We start from the raw sequence: 17,853 nt of genomic DNA, 5'->3' as shown, positions 1-17,853 counted from the left end.
TTCTATTTTTTGTATTTGTATTTTTTTACTTAGTAATTTATTAACAAAAAGAGTAAAAATAGATCATATTCATAATTCAAATTTAAATACATTGATATAGAATATGAAAAATGTACAACAGTTAAAGCATATTAAATATAGAGGAGAATTCAATCTGCTTACAAAATTAAAATCCGAACTGACAAAAAATGTTTGTCATTTTATAAAGCCATAATATATGGTGACATGTGCATACGCGTAGGTAAAATTACAGACGTACATTCCGGTCACTATGATGCCCCTATAAAACGTAATCAGTACTACGAATTACGTACACTAATGTTCATTTACTTTCAACACATACACAAGACCCAGACAAACAGAAATATAAAAGGCCTAGTTTTTACTCCTTAGAATTGATTACGCTACAACCCCCTTAACTATTTTCTCTATACTATGCTCTGTACGACAATTCTACTAAATTGTTCTTTCGTCTTCATTAGCACGGTATATATTGTTTAAATTTATATTTTTATGTATAAGTTATAAATTATTATATCAAACTGAAACATGGGTCACCCCAAGTGTGTTAAAAATTCATTCTTATTTGTTTTTTTAATAATAATTTTTTATTTATTTTAAATATAAAATGTATTTATTTATTTTAATTTATAATTTTATAATAATTCATTTTTTTATAATATTACATAAATTCTGAAATAGTTACACTTAATTACAAATACCTGTCACTAAAAAGAGGTTATTAATATTATGTTATTTTTTTTACATAGTACTTTATTGATAAAAAAAAAGTCAAATAATAAGGGTAAAAACCCGGTATTAACCGAAACCGAAACCGAAACCGAAACCGAAATTCGATATTTTTGAAAACCGAAACCAGAACCGAAACCGAAATTTTCAGTTTATGAGAACCGAAACCTAAACCCAAACCGATAAAATCATAAAGGTTCTAGTCCCTGCACTGTGTTGATACGTCATAAACTTGCAACGAAACAGTACCCACCATTTATTCGTGATCTTTTACAATATTACGAAAAAAATAAATAGTAATAGTCCAATAAAATATTACGAGTATAATATTTTGTAAAATTAAACTCCGCAAAAGATTACATTTTAGAGAGTTTTAAATTAGATTTCATGGAATAACCGAATACATTAAATTGCAAAATAATAATAATGAAAAAAAACTCATACCGTTAAGGCCTCAGTATAATATAATGAAGAATTGTTATGAGTTAAGCAATAATCCACATTTACCTAAAACCATAGTTCAGGGTAAGTTATTTATCACAAGCAAAATAAATGGCGACATTATGTCAGTGACAATATTTATATATATATTATATTATATATTATTTCATAATTTAGTTATTATATGTTCTATAATATTGTTTCCATTTCAAATGACGTGATCGCAACACATGTCGTTCGAGGCACTTGTTTTAATTGAATCATGCCTTATCATTTAATGTGTAGGCAATTAATAATATAGTGTTATATTATTATAGTGAGCACTTTGCTTATGACGAATGCTTACGACACTGAAGTCGTAGATCCTACGTAAGTGGCAATCGTGAGCACCCGTCAGCTGCATTTCATCTCCGATATATACAGTAATGACAATAATTGTATTTATTTCGCCGTGTAACAGAATCAGTGGTGAATTATATTAAATGCGTTTCTCCAAATCTGGAATATCATGGGTGTTGCCGGGCCGGGTATTGGCTGGCGGAGGGGTGCACTTGAAGTGGAAATATACCTATATACTTGGGACTTACCACCCTTCACCCGAGCGAAAAATTTGACGACCATCCATGGACTGCGCGAAACGATTGATCAGACGTAGTTAGTACGTTGTACTATGTATATTGTATATATATGATACGCCTAGGAGATTTTTGATTTTCATGAATCCGCGGTCCACGAGGGTTATTCAGTCGCGAACTACGATCAAAAGTATGTCGCCGAACGCGATTCGTCTTCGACTCAATAATGTTATATTATTACAACGTTGCACGTTCCGGTTGATTTTTATTATACCTATAGGGTTTTATTATCATCGACGATATTGTATATTATGCAGATAACTTAAGAGTTTTCGTACACGTAACGTCGATTTAATAATGCAATTAGGTCGATCGAGTGTTTGCGCTCAACTGGGCGAGTACTGTGTATGGTCTTAACTATGGTAAACATATGAAATACGTTTGTACGATATTTTTATAATGCGTTTATCTATAGGCTATAATATTGTGAGCAAAGTTAAACCACTAGTCGTCGTCCCATAACTATATTGTTGTTGTGCCGTACTGAAACAACTATGTCGTCTAAACATACGTACCTAACTATAATATAATAATATGTCACGAAAGTTTAACTTTTTCATTACTCCCGAATGCGTCTGAAACTAGATGCCAAATTAAATAATTGTGTGTGTGTGTGTGTGTGTGTGTGTGTGTACAAAACTTCCTAGAGAACTGTAGTTTGGTTAAATGAACTGCGGCTGTATTAGGGTCGAGGTTTTAAAACAAATATTAACCAATTACCTAACCTACGGTTTAAAAAAAAAGATCTTTCTCTAGCTACATTTCTAATTAAAACCTTTGTATGACGTACCATTTGGTATACAAACAATAAAATAGCTTATCAAATAAGCCTACACCAAAAGTACCTTAAATAAACATTTATACTACACGAGTTCCTTGATTACATTTGCTTTAAAGTTATAAGACTTTTCACCGATTTGTAATAGGTAAATTTTTAATTAGTTACCTAAGAAAATCCCCCAAAATAATTAATTTACTTTGAGACGTTATTCATCAGTATGCACTTCGTATATATTAAATAAAGAAAAACTGTTTGTCGCTAAAAAATATTATTATTGACATGCAAACGCTTAGAAATCTGAAATGTATACGAATTTTATTCAGAAAATATCCATTTATATTTTTAGTACATTCTGCATATAGTTCATATAATATGTCATGACCATAAATAAAAAAATTGATCAAATAAATAAATATAATATAAAACACGTCCAAAGTGGGGGGGAGGGGGTAGTCAAAGCCTTTTAGCTCCTTGGATCCGTGCTTGGTTATTATCTAGTCATCCGAGTAAGTTGGTATATAAACGAACGTTGTACATAGAAATATTATTTTAAATATTTTTTTTAAAATTAAATTATGTATCATTTAAACAATATAAGTCTTATAATTTTTTCACTCGCAAAATATTCATTATTTTAGATTATTTATTGACTATGGTCTAAAACTGTTGAAACTGAAACTCCACTGAAACTGGTATTAGATACAATTTGAAAAATTTTTATTTATTTCAGGTACAGTTTTTTTTTATTATGATTTATATTTTTCTAACAATTCAACAAACATACATAAAACTATACATTATTTAAAGTTTTTAAGAGTGGAGTTGTTTGAAGGAGAAATATATCTTCACGAATTTTTAACAAACCACCAAGTAGGTGGAAACAAATAACTATCTACACTGTGTTGAACAGAATTCCTAAAAAAATTATTGTTGCCCCGTTCAATAGCAAAAATGATATAAAAATTTCAAAAAAAGTTTAAAAACATGAGTATCAAAGTTCTAATGGTTATATAATTTTTTTGTGTTATTATTCCACGCGTCAGTTGTAGGTACATAGTACGCATATCATTGTATAGGTACATAATAATATATCAGTAATGTCCAAGCTGTGTGTGTTGATAAACGATACTTCGGTATAATTATATGTACTAATCGATGTTCATAATAAGTTTTTTTTTCCTCTAAAACATGATAAATAAATAGTTTTTTTTTGTGTGCAATAAAAACCGAAATTGAAACGATCGACTATGATAATATAGTCACACAATTTAGATAATATGCAATAGAAATAATAATACCAAACGGCGAAAAGGAATAATATAATATTGTCGTTGTGAATAATATAAATCGCATTGTGTGCGGAGTATCAATACGGACAATTAGTCTCCCGCGAGCTTTGCGCATAATATTGCATATTATAATTCGGGAAACACGATGCTGTGAAGCTCGAAATCAAAGACGGGTCACGTCACAATTATTATTTTGATTCGTCACTACCGGCCCGCGGCCCTGCGTATACTATATTGCAGCTGCAATGATTGTACGAGACGCAATATTGATATTTGTTTCGTGTTCTCTTCGTTTATTCGCGGTGCGTAGCGTCTTGCCGTCGTAGACATCAGGAATTTCCTATCCATATTATAATATTCCCATTTTATAATTTTCAATTATTCTTTGACCGCTTCACAGAAATATTATATGTTATCTAGATGTAAAATATAATAATATTATACTTATAAAAATGCAGACTAGTTTCAATATAACCATATTATCACGTTCGGTTTTCTCGACGTGACATCAAAAACATATTTTTTTCAACTGAAATAATAATAATATTTTTTTTGTCCTTGTTCGCACAGGAGGATTGACGTTGCGGGTCGTACTATTGGACGGCAGTTGTAGCGGAGGCGGCGGCGGCGGCGCTTGCAGGACTGTGGACGCGATGTCCGTCGTGAGGTGCGACCGTTACTGTTAGCGTTGTCGCCGCCACCGTCGCCGTCGGCCACCCGGGCAGCGGTGGTGACGGCGATCATGGTGCCGCCGTGGTGGCTGCTGGTGGCGTTCGTGTTCGGTGGCGTCAGCGCCGCGCTCACGTCCAGCCGGGTGGTGCGCACAAAGTACGGTGACGTGAGCGGCGTGATCGTGACGCCCGACAACCGGCGACTGGACGCGGTCGAGGTGTTCCGTGGCGTGCCATACGCCTCGCCACCGGTCGGCTCACTTCGGTTCATGCCACCGGTAACCGGTTCGCTGTGGTCGGGCGTCAAAGTGGCCGACCGATTCGGTCCGGTGTGCCCGCAGCGGCTGCCCAACGTGTCCGACGAGACGGCCGCTCTGAAGACGATGGCCCGTGGCCGCATGCAGTACCTGCGCCGGCTGTTGCCCTACCTGCAAAACCAGAGCGAGGACTGCCTGTACTTGAACATCTACGCCCCGGCTCAAGGTAAGTGCATTGCCCCTCTCCCCAAAAAATCAATCCAAAAATCGGTGGTCGTCTTCGTCGAACTGGTGTTTGGCGGTCATTTTTGGAGGATTGCGCAAACCCATTTAAACCTTAACGGATTTGGTGTGCAGGATTCCAAACCCCGGACTTTATTTTTAGTCGAGTAGATCGTTAGGCATTGGTTGCTGTACCAACGGATTCACAGACTTCGAGAGTCAGCCACATCCGAAGGTTTCTTGAAAGAATTCGTATATTGCGGTTAATGTAAAATGATTTTCGATTTTTCAACCGATTCCTCGTTTCTTTCAATATCATATGCGTGTCTGGGGAGTTATTCAGAAATTATTACAATAATCGAATTGGTCCTGTTCTTTTTTTCGTCTGCTGTTTAGTGAATCCTGTTCCACTGATTTAATGAAACAAGAATACTTAAACATCAAATTACCCATATTTTGCTATAACGTAGGTATCTAATTTTAAGTGGTTCTATAGCTTGTCTAGACTGTTGCAGTTTTTTATTAATTGGTTATATTATCCAATACTGCTTAGTCGTTTATTATTACAATTACTACAACTACTACTAGTACTACCTACAACACACGTCTTGATTTACTATAATATTATCATGATGTTCCATTAACTCGGGGTCGGATCAAAGACATCGACATGCCTACAGATTTAATTTTAATAGATAATGATATCGTCTTATTGTACGATATTAGGCATCTTGATTGTGTCGATCGATTGACTTACGTATAATATTAAATCAGGTATTGGATTGTTCACACGTCAAATAAAGTACTCTTCATACTTGTGTGAAGGACTATAATACAACAAAGACCATATAGCACCACCATCTACAGGCACTGTACGAATTGTCGAACCGAGATAGAGCATTAAATGTTTTGTTTCTCATCGTGCAATTCATCTGACGGGGAAACTGTAGCTAGCACGTCAAAAGTTCTAAATCGAATGGTATATAATTCCTATGGCATTGCTCTTAGCAATCGAGTTATTTGTGTTCGTTTGAAGTAAGTTTCAACATACCTAATAATAATAATATGTATATGCCTTATAACTTATAATCACGTAAGTTCTCGATCTACTGATGTATACTATGGCATACACATAATATTAAGGTTACGCAATTGCAATATTATAATTACTTATTCTATATACATACTTTGATTATTTACCGAGTCACCCCGTTAGTCCACCATTACCGCCTACCGTGCGCCACTTTATGTGACGGATTTCGCGTTTTCGAGACGGCGATTACCTAAACAGATTTGTGGAACTGCAGTTACACGAATGTAGTGAGAAAACACTCGGATATTGATCACCGCGATTGGCACGGCAGTTGACTGAAATTGCACACCATTACATTTTGCGAGATCCTACAATATTATACCTATTATTACAAACGATTTGCAGTCTTTTTTTTCTTCCGGTATGGGCGTCTCTAACCCGGTAACCTGTTGTAGGTTTTGTCGCAATTCATTAATAATAATTGTATACGATTGTATTCCGGTCACCCGTCCATAGTTGTAGTTCAGTGGGAGACTTATAAAACCGTTTGACGGTTCACCCGTTTACAACCACTATCAAGTCCCGTCGCGCCGTTCCGCACGGTATTATGATTATTATTATGATTATGATTATTATTATTATCCCGTGTCCCGGAAAACCGTACTTCCACTAATTAAGCCCCGACGTGTACGCGGTGTAATTATTTCGGGTAGATCACATTATAGTTTAGATTTTTAACGCCGATACGCAGTGAACTCGGTCGTATTAATAACGCACGCATTCCGGCGTTTCGACGATAACACAGGGGAGTTATGGTGGTGTTTTTTTTTCACAACACGCCCGTTTTTCACCTCCACCCACCACCCTCCCGCTGAACACTAGGTGTGTTACGTGTGTGTATATATGTGTATAATGTTTGAACACTCGAAATTTTTCCCCAAACGCACGGCTGTTCGATTTTATCGTCTGCACGTCGAACGACCATATTGTTCTTGCGTGATTTAGGCATTAAAATTTACCAGAGTTTTATTCATGGAATAATAATAATAATACATAGAACACGAACCGTAAAACATGATTTAGAATAATTATATTCATTACGCTATTACAGTGTACGTATACAGACGGACTCGGTTTGTTCACGAGCAGTCGGCAATGAATAATAATAATATCGAATCGGTCTTGGTATGATGAATATTATGTAGCTTTTCGGCGTCGATGGACGAAAGTACAGTAATATTATAGTTGTTGTGCCATGCAACATTTACTTATCATAAATCCGATGATGTGGCTTTTGAGGCTATTACGTAGTAGTATGGTCCATCTCATAACGTATTCGAGACGAAAGACGGATGTGCGTGGAATAAAATTCTGATAATAATAAATAATAAGTAATACGTATAACACTTCAGACATGCGCACAACCGTCGTGTATATTATGGTTTTGTCTCCTATTTTTTTTTTTTTTTTTGCTTTAACCACGACGGTCAGGTTAAATATTATCAAAAAGTATTTTGGTCGTGTGAAATAAAACAAACCAGAAACGCTATGGCCACAAAATAAATAAATTAATTTAAAATCATTAACGAAAAACAAAATAAATATATAATATTATATTATTATGATATTTAATACAGTGATTCATCAAAAATGTATATTGTGATATAGTCTTACAGTTTTATACATTTCAGGCAAAAAAAAATCATTATTAAATGCACATTTGGTTTTTGTTAATATGATAACCCTGTACGTTAGTATAAAATGGTAATTTGTTCATCATTCTAGGAAGAACAAATTATATTTTTATCAATAAAAAACATTGTCAAAAAAAAAAAAACATTACTCCAATACATTTTTCACACGGAAATTAAACAATCCAATGATATTGTTGGGGGTACATTCAAAAAACACAGTCAATAATATTGACCACTGTATTATTATATTATTATAAATAAATCGATGAACGATATTTTGTTCGACGCCTGAAATATGAAAGTATAATATTGTATATTGTGAAATAATCGAGTTAGGAAAGCATGCTTATTCATATTACGAACAAAATATGTCGTTAGTGTACAGACTACAACCGATTTCTATGTAATGCTACCTTTGTGACAAACTTTTAAAAGTTCCGCATCGGACCAAACACACATATTATAATATTATTATTGTTACTATAATATATTGTCAAACGGTAATTTGCAATATGAAATCATATTACGTTTTTGTTCGCGATAAAGTACAGTGTATACTTACTTGTAATACTATTATTACAATGGATGGTACGCCGTGCGCACGTTTTCCCTATTTTTATCTTTGACGTCTCTTTTCGTTTTACGCCGTAGTTTGCCTCGCGATTTTTTCCCCTTGCACATTTGATGTATTACATTCGATCGTTTAAAATGCAAATATTACATTCTACTCATGTAAACATCAGATGTTTTATACAACTTGCGGTGATCAACTGACAGAATTTCGGTACTGTTTCTAAATTATATTATATTATATGTATATATATATATATATAGATACGCTTAAATATATGTATACCAGATGCGTCGCATTACGAACATGAAACGTGATCGCTATTTTATGGCTGGGTAATTTGCGGACTAAATTACTTCATAACAAAAAATAAATAACAGTGAGCATGTCTTGTGGATAGTCTTTGCTGTTTGTTGGATGAATTATAGTGGCTTAACAACAGTAATATATTCTTCTATCGCCCGCTTAGAAATAATAGTAAAGTATCACAAAAATCTGTCGATTTAATTCACCTATAATAGTCCATCCTAGATCTTCGTAATCTTCAGTTTTATTTTTGTTCTCTTGAAAATAATAGGTATGGAATACGTTATTTTATAGTTATTTTATCGTGAAAATACTATATATAGGTACGTATATAAAAACTGAAACTGTAAAAATGTTCTGTTTATCATATTTTACCTCACTTTAGGAAATAAATTTAACTCTTATATTATAATAATGTTATATTGATTTATGTTGATATTATAAAACGTAGTGAAAAAATGTACAAAATTCGCTACCCGATGCTTCACAAATTATGTTTATACTGGGTCTTAGTGTTATTATCATGGCTCAGCAATTAAGTGATGGGAAAACTTTTTTTGGTTAATAACATATTGATAACACCCTAAGTAGTAAAACTTGGATAATATAATGATCTAGGTAGCGATAAATTTAGCAATTATATTTCAATTTTCAATTTCCTATGCCTTGCCAATTATTTTAAACTTAACGCGGCCTTTCCTTCCTCCGAACGAAAGTACTAGTAACTTTTAGGCCATTGTAGATTAATTTTACTCCACCAACCTCACTTTATGGTATAAACTCAGGAATTTCCTTAAACGAGCTAAGTTCGGTGGAGTCGTAAAGAACACAACAATAAATATTCCCTGGCAGTATAACTATTAACTTTTGTGAGAATTCGAGACATAGAAAAATTCAATGCACATCGATCTCTTAGTTTTGTAGTTTCAAAAGTATTGCAGGGTTAAATTACCAAAAGTGTAAATTTCTTGACAAAATCTTTTCCGTTCACCAGAACTAGGTGATGTTTAAAATCAAATGTTTATAATTTATTGTTTAAATTGTACGCGAGTCTATTACACGTTGATCAATAATATTTACATTTTTTTTCTTCAATTAATATGACTTACTAAATAAAATCTGTTAATATAGTGGGTATAAATTATTTTACTGGCTAAGCACTCTTATAATACTATGTAATATATACTTATATACTTTATAATACTAAGTAATAAATTACTCAATACAATATTTCAATATTGGTTATTATCAACAACAATATTATACTTGGTTCAGATTAAAATAATCTATATCTATATCTATATATTTTTATCTATATACCAACCTACATATTTTAATATTAGATGATTTTGATATAACAAAAATGATTGTCGGTAATTTTTATCGTATTAAAATTTATCTAATGCAACGGTAGCATACCGAATAATCACAATATTATGATCGTTGCTCGGTGCATAGGTTATATAATAATAATATAATCACTGCAGCTTCACGAATTGATGGGCATAGTTGTGCAGCCCAGACTGATCAATACGAAATTGGCTTCTCGTTAAAAAGCACCATTGGGAAATCATTCCAGAATGTCCTTTATAGGTCCACGCCTGGAACAGTTTTTAATATTTAAAGTGCGTTTTTCCGAAGATCCGGCTGAGACATTTTTTGGTTATAAGTAACAGCACCCAGTGTCAAAACGTAGGCGATAAAATACGGTCGCCAAGCAAATGGCTCGGAATACGTATACACAGTATACACGTTCGGTGGCGGAGAACACGAAAACGATCGTTCCGTCGTCATAAACGCCCTATATAATGTCCGAAAGCCCCTGCCCGCCCACCGCGAAACGGCTGCAGCTCGATTTTACGACACCGGGAAATGAAAAAAAAAAAAAAGAAAAGAAAAGAAAAAACATAGCACGGAAAAAAATAAAAGACCCAGCGACAGCGGCGTTGATAATAATAATAATAATGATAATAAAAATAATAATAATAACAGGACCGTCGTAGCGGCGCGCGTTTATGTGATATATAGGTGATGGTGGTGGGGATTTGTACGAGAATGGCTCGAACGGACGAAGTGCGTGTTCCGGACATTCAGGCGGCCTACGTCAATAATTTATGCCGACGGCGGGGGCGTTGTATGAATAAAGAAAACCTTATCGGCAACGACGAACTGGTTTTATATTTTATAATATCCATCCCCCGGTGAAAACCCAATAGTCTTGGCTCGCGTTTATTGCAATCCGATTGGTCTTCGTACAATAGCTGATGTGCTACGTCTGTGTGTGGAGAACGAACGAAAAAAAACGGTACAGCGTGCCTCAGAATAAACGATCGGGACGGGGAGGTTCTTGTGAATATTTGCGGCGTTGTCTTTGGGCGTCGTCTAATTGCATTCAGTTTCGTTATGAATCACAGAGCCTTATATACTTGGGAATTTCGGGGCCCGGACTTTGTATTTACCGGGGCTCTTTAACTTAAATTATAAATATAAATTCAATTTTTTTTTTTGCTATTTCGTTATTTATAGATTTTAAGATTATTAAATATATTATAAATTATTTAATCATACCACAAGACGTATCTATAAGTAATTTTATTATTTAATTTTAATCGATATGAATAAATCGTATACGACTGCATTTCAGTAATATATGACGGCCTTAACCATGCCAGGGCCCGGGGGAACTGCAGCGCACCCCTAAGTAGCTGGCTCTGATGGCTCGTTTCTATTAATCGTATCTCGTATATCATCATGTCGTATACGCATAGTATAGTCATCGCGCCGACGATTTCTGGTCATCTGACTCGGTGTCTCCTTTAAGTTTTTTACGTTTGAAACATTCGCGTATGAGCATATACGTCCCCCAAGTCTGTGTTCCGTTTGGATTTCTGGCACGCGTCTCTCGACTGCATCTGCAGCGGTGGCTATATGGATTGCCGTGCACGCCGGTCTTAGGGGAAGTTTTCGCGTGCATGGTGGTATCGTACGAAGAATTGGGGGGGGGAGGGTGGCTGGCACTCGTGACCCATGATAATATGATAACGAACCGTTTCCCCCCGCACAATACAATTGACTGCGTGCGAGGGCTAATTGATGCAAATTAGAGGTTTCCACTTAATCATCTTATTATAATATACGACGTTAAGAGCAGAAAAGTTGATACCACCACTGCTGCAGTGGATTTTGCAGCGCACTATAATTCCACGGGATTTCGTATATAAACTGTTATATTATAATATATACCTACATATTATATTATGCCGGCGTTTAAGTAACCGAATAATGGGTTTGCGAAACATAATACGAACGGAACGCCAACCAGGTCACTGTAGTACAACGCTATAATGATATTATGGTTATTACCTCTCTGGAAAACGTGCGATAATCAAAAAAAAAAAAAAACAACAACTACACAATACAACGGCGCTCGTCGTGAAAACACGAACCAACAATGTATATACTGTACCTGTTTCGCTAAACGGATACGATTCGTTTGAACGCAAGTCGTGTACGCGTGTAAACTTCTAATATTGCATTCTATATCAGAAATGCAGGTAAATTTAAACACACTAATCATAATGAAAATAATATTTGTATCATCTAACATTTAGTACCTACATTTTTTTTTTAAACGAGCATAATAAAATTATATTTTATTTATTTTCATTCCCAATTCTACGGTTAATCGAACCATGCATTGCGATGAATCGAATATTTTAAATAACCGATAGCTTGTTGAGATGAGAGGAGAAATTTCCTATGCCAATATTTCGTTATTGTAATAATATTATTAAATTAATAATATAACAACGGCTATGACGTTATTTGTAAAATATTATTACTTATATATTATTTGCGTGCCCTAAGTAAATAACTATCTAGTCTGTATAAATATCAATATTTTCTGGAAAAAATATATAAAACGATTTTCACGATTACACCAGACATGAACAACGTACATAATAATATTTTGTCTAAATATTTGAATATGACGTTGGAATTACTCTGAATTTGACTGCGATGGTCGTAAACTCGTAAATATAAACGGGTGCTTGAAGGATGGTACAATTTTTACTCAAATGCAATGTCCGACCAAACGTAATATCGTTTCACGTCAGTTACATAAAAATATTGTTGTCAGGGGAATAATGCGTTCAGTGTTCAAAATTAATAATTGTGTAAGTCGTAAGACATTATACACCTGACAGATATTGAGTATTGATTACATGAAATAAATATAATACCTACATGAAAATATAACGCTACAACTACATCTAAATATTATTTAACAAAAATAACAATATTACCCATGCAATTTTTGAAATTAATTCCACATTGAAAATTTGCATCAAATGTCAAAATATATGTCAAAAAAATAAGAACGTGAATCAAAGCTCGCCATCAACAATTTACTATTCAATATAAAATATCGTCTTAAACGTTTATTTTAGACTAAGTTGTGTGGATATTGACACGTGGAAATATATCACAGATGATAATGTTCAATTACATTCTTTGAATCAGAATTTTCCGATGCGATATGAAATGATAGTGAGTGGTTGTAGCTCAATGCGTTTTAGTTTTATCAAATAAACAATTAATAGACTCGAATTTAATGTTTAATGAATTAAATTGTTATTTTCAAATGGAAAATGGTCTCAACAATTACAAGTTGTGCAATTCCAATATTTAGGAATCGTTTCAAGATCACTGTTGAGAATTTTAAAATTAAAAATAATACTATTATTTGGCTCGTCAAAATGTACTTGAATCGAAATTCAAACACCGAAAACAACCACTTTTTCAAATCGTACGTAATATGTCAACGCACCCTCTCTCGACTACAAGTGAACAAACAAAGGTGCGGCTAATAAAAACAGCCACTTTCACTTTCTGACGTAATTATATATTGTGTACCTCTAACGGCGAATAGCCTGCCACTCTATTTTCTATATAAATTTACGATGTCTTCGTCGGCAGTAGAAAATGTTCAGTCATTTGTTATTGACCGCATATCGCATATGTATTATGTATAGTAATTGAAACTGCAAGCAACTTCAGTAGACGTTCTATAAGTATATGACACGTGTTCATAACATTGAGGTAATTATTGGTGCATATTGACAACCATTGTATAATATTATTATAAAAACGTTTATCATAAATTGAAAATAATATTGAACTACTTAATATAATTGCTCGTTGTAATAATATCATTCGCTTAAAGTTATAAATTGTATAAGCATCACCATACACATACCTATTATGAGCGTATTATTATACCATATCCACATTTCGTGCATTGTTTTTTCTGGAATTTTAAATGATTCATTAATGGCGAAGAAATTCTAATATGAAATTCACTTCTAAATCTTACTATAGATTTGGAATTTTTTTTTTGTTTAAAGGCATTATATTTCTTATTATAAGCTAATAGTACAATTTTTATAATAATTAATATTATTAGTAAATAATAAAATGGCATGAATAATGCATATTATAACAAGTTATACCTACATTTGAATCTTATGAATAATATTATTATTACAAAATTTTATTTCATTTTATGTGGTGTAAATCAAAAAATATTATTTTTCCAAGCAGAAATAATTACACAAGTCAAACTGAAATAAAATTTACAATAAAACAAAGGTGAAACGGTACTTTTTATTATTATTTTAAGCATATAAAAGTAACGTATACAAAATTAAGAATAATATAAGACTGAAAAAAGAAAAATTAATTAAAAATCTTATTTATAATGACGTAATGAAACATCAAGAGTCGATTTCTCAACATTTTGATATTTTAGTTTGTGTTACAATTATTTATTAGTGGTGCGGTAACGTGTATGATGTACACGCTGTTTTCTTGTAAGTAGGTAGCAATAAGCATAAATATTTTATTTTTTGACACATAAGTTCTCTTCAAGAAATGAAACAGAAAACGAAATTTAAAAAAAGAATTGTTAGCAAAATGTATTATTATATATTTAAAAAATAAATTCAAATGTCGAAATAAAAATTTACAATCAAAATTTTGACGATCTTTATACTAGGTACTAAGGTACAAATATAATATCTTTTGAAAAAAATACAACAATAGAGCGATAAAACAAAATATTTAATATTTAAATTTTAAATGTAACCTAACGTTTTAAATACTGTAACATTTATTACGTTCTATATAATATATGATATGATATAAAATATACACTAAATACACACTATACAATTTACCAACACAATATATACATATATACTATCGACACCTTTTACAAATTGTTGTTTGTTATTAAAAAGACGTACAGCAGGCAGATCGACATTCGCCATTAATACGAGCAAACTATATGAAAACTAATTAAAATATAATGCCTAATAGTTTAGATTTGAAAACCAAGCAAGTCTTCTTAGTTATTGCTGATAAAACCTTTTGTAGGACCTCTTGTAAAACCTCTTGTAAAAGTGCTCAAATCCCCTGCTACTGAAAACTTATCCATACGGAGTAAAAACACTTCCCTGGATAACTAATATCGTAATTTGAATTCCCCGATCACGTTACATGTTTGGGGGAGTCGTCGAAGTATGTGACACTTAGTACAAAGTTATTAATAATATTTGATTACCTATGGTAAGTTTATATCTCTATGTGTTAAATATGTTTGAACGTAGTTATAATATTAATTTTTTTTTGTGGTCATGTAACATACAAGCCGTGATTTTTATTTCTTAAAATAAATATTTATTTATATAAAAATATAATTTTAACCACTCAACAATTTTAAGTACTTTCCTACCTTGTGTGCTCGTTCATTAATATTTTATAGTGTTTAATTATTCACTTAAATGGGGATAAAAATACAAAGTAATAGATTATACTGCCGGTGTAGTTAAGCAAAGATTTATTTTTCTATATTGTTTCAGAAATGTAGTAAAGTAGTTTTGCAACATACAGTGGGGAAGCCCATTATTTTCTTCAATACCTAATTCAGTTATTCAAAACCTGATTTTCAAAGTCTTAAGGAGATACAAATTTCTATTTTCCAAATTTGAAGCGAATAATTTTTCTAATATCGTTGACGCATCATAATCAAAATTTGAAAACAATATCATTTTTTAGTTATTTAACTTAATTATAATTAATATGTATTTAATAATGTATTCGAAGTAAATGGGGATTACGGCGTTTTAAAATTATTATTAATTAATATTAATCTATCACCTTTATAACTTTGGAAAAATGTCCAATCATAATTTTAATACTGAAGAGATCCGATATTGCGTATATTTTTTATATTTTGTATATGTACTTAAATGTTTTGTTGTAGAAAAAGTTAAGATAAGCATAGTTGTTATGTTCTACAAAGTACAAATATAAATTCATAAGCGTACAGTTTTTGATTTATGTTTAAATACAAATAATATGTACAGTCAGTAGTGCACAAAGTTGTCTATTAAGTACGCTTTTTTTTTTATCAGAATCAAATCTATAATAAATATAATTAAATAAGTAAGGTAAAAATATTTATAATACAAATTGTATTATACTTATGCAAAAAAAAAAACACATCACATCTATCATATTATTATTTATTGAGAGTTCTGATTAAAATCTAGTTAACGATTAATCTATCATAATTTTCCCATTATATTTTTCGATAGATTACTTTTCTTTAATATCCACGTTGTTTTTAATTAGTTTAATCCATATTTTAAACAAACATCAGCTACAGTAGGCAGCGTAGTCTGTTGTTGAATACCTAATATACATTCTAGTTCAGATTACTTCAGAATCGACTAGTGAAATATTGTTTTGAATTAACAAACGTTTTTACCATATTTATGAGAATGTATAATATTCAGGAATTTCTTTCTTGTTTGACGCAAAACAAAACGTTAAACTTTATAACGATTTTGTTTAAAACAAAAAGTGAAAACTCCGCAAAAAGTTTGTTTGAAATTTATCCTATATCATCATTGTATTATTCCACTTGTATTTGAAGTGGTTTAAAATTTAATGCATATGATTTTCTAAACTCAATTTTAATAAGTGTTTTCGATAAAAAAAAAAAAAATCAAAACGGTTTTTTATTCAATTTTGAACGATTAGTACACGTCATCAATGATACTGTTATAATACTCAATTTATTTTATAACATTACATTTTGTTCATTAAAATGTATTATCACAAAACGCCAAAAAATATTAATTTTGAACGGCGGCTTTCCAAAATGTAAAAATAAAAAAATTTTAAATATTTATGGAATGATCTTTTATTACTATACTATTTTACTTTCGTCGTTTATAACAAGTCATTATAAACTGAAATGTGCACTGTGTTATAATGCGTATTATATACTGTATATTTTATGATGGAAATTAATGTAATTTTATTATTATTGTCATTATTTTAATATTCTTCTCTGCCTATGGTAAAATATTTTTATGTTACAAGACGTAAACTGTAGTCCACGCTGAGCTTGTAATATACACAATAGCTCCTGGCTATGGTTTTGTACAATAGGTACTATTTAAAAATGAATTCACAAGATTAAAAAAATAATAATAATAATACTAATAATAACGAATTTATAAATCTACAATAACATTATTTAATTTTTTATACTTTCTCAAGTTTCGAGAAATTCTATATAACTGTTAAACTTAATGAATACCTACCCTATCACGTGACCGTTGTACCAAATCAAATAAAAAAAAAAAAATCTTCGATGTGGTCCATTTTAGATTTATAAGCTTATTTCATTTTCCAGAAAAGTTTACAAATGAATATCTGATGATATTTCATTGAATTACAATGTGTCTTGATTTTTGAACAGCGTAACAAATAACCGACCGTAAAAAACAAATGTGCAATTAGCATGGTTGAAAATTCGATACCGGGTTTCGCATAATTATGGCTTAACGCAAAGCTTATTACTTAAGTACATCACATTTATATTGGATTAAGAATATTATCATATTTTCCTTTCCCATTCAACCTTGATAATAAAAGGGAACAGAGTTTCACCGATACGTGCGTAATTAATCAAAACCTCATCGTCGGGCAACAAACGCCTGGAAATATTTCTACTTGTTTCCACGTCCAAACTATCTTATTTTACTAATCCTAAAATCTACAGTTGCTAAAAACAAAATATATTATACATATCATCGTATTTTAAATCCAAATCGCTTTTCCGCTAG

At 32.0% G+C, this 17,853-nt stretch overlaps 1 protein-coding gene across 2 annotated transcripts in view; it reads left to right on the top strand.

Annotated features, from left to right (window-relative positions):
* Positions 1-17,853, top strand: part of LOC100168952 (neuroligin-4, X-linked-like) — a 365,515-nt gene that overhangs the window by 30,650 nt on the left and 317,012 nt on the right. For both annotated transcript variants that reach the window (XM_029490516.1, XM_029490519.1), the window contains exon 2: positions 4,467-5,050. In XM_029490516.1, the coding sequence (XP_029346376.1) occupies positions 4,639-5,050 (412 nt within the window). In that variant the 5' untranslated portion in view covers positions 4,467-4,638. The remainder of the gene's footprint in view (positions 1-4,466; positions 5,051-17,853) is intronic.

The sequence above is a fragment of the Acyrthosiphon pisum genome, chromosome A2 (assembly GCF_005508785.2).
Source record: "Acyrthosiphon pisum isolate AL4f chromosome A2, pea_aphid_22Mar2018_4r6ur, whole genome shotgun sequence".
In the NCBI taxonomy this organism is placed as follows: Eukaryota; Metazoa; Arthropoda; class Insecta; order Hemiptera; family Aphididae; genus Acyrthosiphon; species Acyrthosiphon pisum.
The sequence above is the reverse complement of the archived record's forward strand: the minus strand, read 5'-3'. Positions and strand labels throughout refer to the sequence as shown.